General features: G+C 34.7%; 1 protein-coding gene across 1 annotated transcript; it reads right to left on the bottom strand.

The window, feature by feature from the left end:
- Positions 1-413: 413 nt before the first annotated feature.
- LOC131178426 (uncharacterized) lies at positions 414-3,971 on the bottom strand. The gene is made up of 3 exons (XM_058143381.1): positions 1,396-3,971; positions 1,205-1,292; positions 414-1,097 (listed from the first exon to the last, which is right to left on the bottom strand). Exons 1-3 carry the CDS (start codon positions 3,969-3,971, stop codon positions 414-416), a joined length of 3,348 nt encoding a protein of 1,115 aa, XP_057999364.1.
- Between the last annotated feature and the right edge of the window lie 257 nt (positions 3,972-4,228).

Raw genomic sequence — 4,228 nt, 5'->3', positions numbered from 1 at the left:
GTGCAATTGATGCAGTTTGACTTTGTGTAGATGTCATAGGTAAAAATGATCTTGATCGATGTCCATGTCCCCTTGCCCTTCTTAATGCACCCGGTGGTATAAATGAACTCTTCACTATATTTGTCCTAGGTCCTTTCCTTTTTTGTGACCCCATTTCTAGCGTCATTTACCTGGAATATTAGCACATCAAATATATGTGAATTTTTTTTCAAACCAACAAAATATATCATGACATAAATAAATATGGGGAACAACATAAATAAAATATGGAAAAAAGACAAAATGAAATGTAAACTACATTGAATAACTAAATTACACATAAACATCCAAAACAAATTATGTATATATTATAGAGTTTATTTTGAAAAGAAACATTATACAGTAGCATTCAAACAATAATAATTAAATAAACTTCAAGATCCATGTTTTCTTTTCTTCTGTGTTGAAGATATATCAATTATTTGTGGCTCTATATCCATCCTCTTCCAACTAATTTGGTCATTTGCATCAATTGTAGTTGTTTCTCCAGATTCAAGATTGATAGATTCATCAGCTTGATATGCTTCACCGAATTGATTCAAATCAACGGGGTCAATGTCTTCTTCTAATGGGATGTCATAGGAATCTCGAGGATGTGCCTTTATCACACAATGCCAGCCTTTGTGAATATTGTCTGGAACATAAAAGACTTGTGATGCTTGGTTAGCTAAAATGAAAGGTTCATTTGTTTTCAAAGTTCGTTTACAGTTAACACTAACCCCCCCATATTCATCAATCTTAACCCCCCTCACTCGATCATAAACATCCCACCAATTACAACGAAATAACACCACACGTCTTCCTCCAAGATATTGCAATTGAATAATCTCAGTTAAGACACCGTAGTAATCTATGTTGTTAACTTCATCACCAATATCTCCAATTACAACAACTCCACTATTTTGTGTCCTCAAACCTTGGTCATGATATTCAGTATGAAACCTATATCCATTGACAATATAACCATAAAAAGATGTCACATATCGAGCAGGACCGCGTGATAATGAGAGTAGGGCTCCCATCATTGGACTTGAGTCATTTTTATGCAACCATGCAACCTATAAAAAAAATTTGTTTGAAAAAGTGAAAAATCAATTCCTAATGGTTACAAACAATTGAAATAATTAATTACTCAAAATACATACAAAACTTAAAGTGTACTTACTTTCGTCTTAAACCATCTAACAAAATTTTTATTCCATTGACCTTCTGACATACCTACTAAATTGGTTGCTGGCAATTGTGAATACTCTCTAAGGGGCAAAAAAAAAAAAAAAGAGGATTATAGGCGATTGTGATAAATTAAAAAAAAAAAGAGTAAATACAATATGAATAAACAAAAAAAAAATATCATACTCGATGTATGGCTGGACTTCATCACAATTCTTTAATACATAAATATGAGCTTGCTCCCACTCCTGTGTATCAAGATCACGAGTTTTACTAGCACCTAATCCTCGTCCTACTTTGGAGAAAATTGAAAAGCCTCCTTTATTTTTATTACTGCCACCATCATAGTTGCGCTCCATTCGATTGAACTTTGTCTCAATGCCATGCAAGTACCTTGAGCAAAGAGTCATGCACTCATTTGCAATGTATGCCTCTGCAATTGAACCCTCTACACAAGCTCTATTACGAATACATGACTTAAATGAATATAATGCTCGTTCTATTGGGTACATCCAACGATATTGTACTGGTCCACCAATTTTAGCTTCATTAGCCAAATGCATGGGCAAATGCACCATAATGTCAAAGAATGAAGGTGGAAAGATCATTTCTAGCTTGCAAAGAGTTATAGGAATTTGTTTTTCTAATTGCTCCAATACATCTACCTTTAATGACTTTGCTCCTAAATGAGTGAAGAACAATGATAGCTCAACAAGTGGTTCATATACTACTTTTGGAAGTAAACCACGTATTGCAAGAGGAAGTATATGTAATAGAAGAACATGACAATCATGACTCTTTAATCCTGAGATTTTACTCTCTTTCATGTTTACACAAAGAGAAATATTGGATGAAAATCCATCTGGAACTTTTAACTGCTTCAAGAATTGGCAAAGCCTATATTTTTCTGTAGTAGATAAACTGTACAATGCTGGAGGTATCACAACTTTATTCCCCTGCTGTACTGGGTGTAACTCTGGCCTTATATTTAATGCTTGCAAGTCAAGGCGAGTTTTGATGCTATCTTTAGTTTTTCCCTTTATGTTCATGATTGTCCCTAGTATATTATCGCATATATTCTTTTCAATGTGCATGACATCTAAGTTGTGGCGTAGTAATAAGGTCCTCCAATATGGAAGGTCAAAGAATATACTCTTTTTATTCCAATTGTCCCCCCTGCCATCATGTGAGATTGCTTTCTTCATATGAGGAGCCTTAGTTAATATGACCCCTTCAAGATTTTTCACTTGATCAAGTATATCATCTCCTGAAAGTGGCTTGGGTGGTAACCCTCGCTCCCTTGTGCCATCAAAAGATTTGTTATCATTTCTCCATTTGTGATTAAGAGGAAGATATCGTCGATGACCCATATAACATTGCTTGCCTCCATTGGCCAACCTCATCCAACAGGTGTCCTTATTACAACAAGGACAAGCCAACTTTCCCTTAGTACTCCAACCTGATAAGTTCCCATATGCAGGGAAATCATTGATAGTCCATAGTAAAACTGCATGTAACTTGAAATTCTGTTGTGCATATGCATCAAATGTATCAATGCCAGTTTCCCATAACTCTCTTAGTTCTTCTACTAAAGGTTGAAGATAGATATCAATTGCATCTCCGGGACCCTCAGGACCTGGAATAAGCATTGATAAAATAAAATTTGATTGTTTCATGCACATCCAAGGTGGCAAATTGTATGGAATGAGTAAAACTGGCCAAACACTATATGGCATTTTTGAATTGGCAAAAGGTTGAAATCCATCACTAGCAAGGCCTAGTCTCACATTGCGAGAGTCTGAGGCAAAATTTGGATGTAGTTTGTCAAAAGAAATCCATGCCATTGAATCAGCAGGATGTCTCATCACTCCATCATCTACCCTCTTATCTTTATGCCATCTCATCAAAGACGCTGTCTTTGTGGACATAAACAATCTTTGAAGTCTTGGCTTTAGTGGAAAGTAACGCAAAATTTTTTTTGGTATTCTCTTCCCATTGGTTTTAACCTTGTCTTCCCCATTATATTTATCAGTCTTCCATCTAGAATAGCCACAAATCTTACAAAAATCTAGCCTCTCATCCTCTTTCCGATATAACATGCAATTATTTACACATGCATCAATTTTTTTGTATGAGAGACCAATATCTTGAATTACTTTCTTTGCATCATAATACGATTGTGGCAAATTAGATCCTTGAGGTAATAATTCATCTTTCAATAATTGCAACAACATAGTAAATGACTCATTACTCCATCGACCAAGGCTCTTGATATGGAGCAATTTGACTAAGCAAGATAACTTTGAGCTCTTAGAACCTTGGTATAATGGTTGCTCAAAATCTCTTAGTAACCTATAGAATTTATTTGCTTCCTCATTCGGTTCCTCTTTATGAATATCACAAGCGAAGATATCCGTATCCATATCATTTGTATCTTGACCACAAAACTCTGGATACAAATCCCTTAAAATGTCATGCATCTCATTGCTAGGCTCATCTTCACTTTGTTGAACACTTTCTAAGTTAGATTCAGATTCACCTACCCTTTCTCCATGGTGATACCAAAATGTATAATTACGTATTATTCCATACACCTTGAGGTGTGTCCCTACCACTTCTCGTGTGGCGGAATACATGTTACTACACTTGACACATGGAAAACGTATTTCCCCATGCCTCCCAGTTTTCTTAAAAGCATAGTCTAAAAATTCCTCAACCCCACGCAAATATACATCATTAAGATGATCACCAACAAGATCCATCCATCCTTTGCTAGGAGCCGTTATCTAATAAATTGATAGTTAGAAATATAACCTATAAAAATAAGCAAACATATTTGACAAGAAAAAAATTTAGTTTAAAATTTAGGTTACATTATTAAATAAATAAATATTAAAAAAATTAAATAACATTGATCACAAAAAGGATGGTGCCAAAATATTATATGAAGTGGAAATTTAAAAGTAGGGTCAGAATGGAGGAATTTGAAAGACAAAGAACTATAAAAGTGAATTTTCTA

Source organism: Hevea brasiliensis, chromosome 3 (assembly GCF_030052815.1).
Source record: "Hevea brasiliensis isolate MT/VB/25A 57/8 chromosome 3, ASM3005281v1, whole genome shotgun sequence".
Classification (NCBI taxonomy): domain Eukaryota; kingdom Viridiplantae; phylum Streptophyta; class Magnoliopsida; order Malpighiales; family Euphorbiaceae; genus Hevea; species Hevea brasiliensis.
Note: the sequence above shows the minus strand (reverse complement) of the source record. Positions and strands in the feature narration are given on the sequence as shown.

Coding starts and splice junctions, on each gene's coding strand:
- LOC131178426 (XM_058143381.1), bottom strand. CDS start 3,971: ATGGATCTTGTTGGTGATCATCTTAATGATGTATATTTGCGTGGGGTT. Junction 1,293..1,395: donor GAAGTCCAGCCATACATCGA/GTATGATATTTT, acceptor TTTGCCCCTTAG/AGAGTATTCACAATTGCCAG. Junction 1,098..1,204: donor TTAGATGGTTTAAGACGAAA/GTAAGTACACTT, acceptor TTTTTTTTATAG/GTTGCATGGTTGCATAAAAA.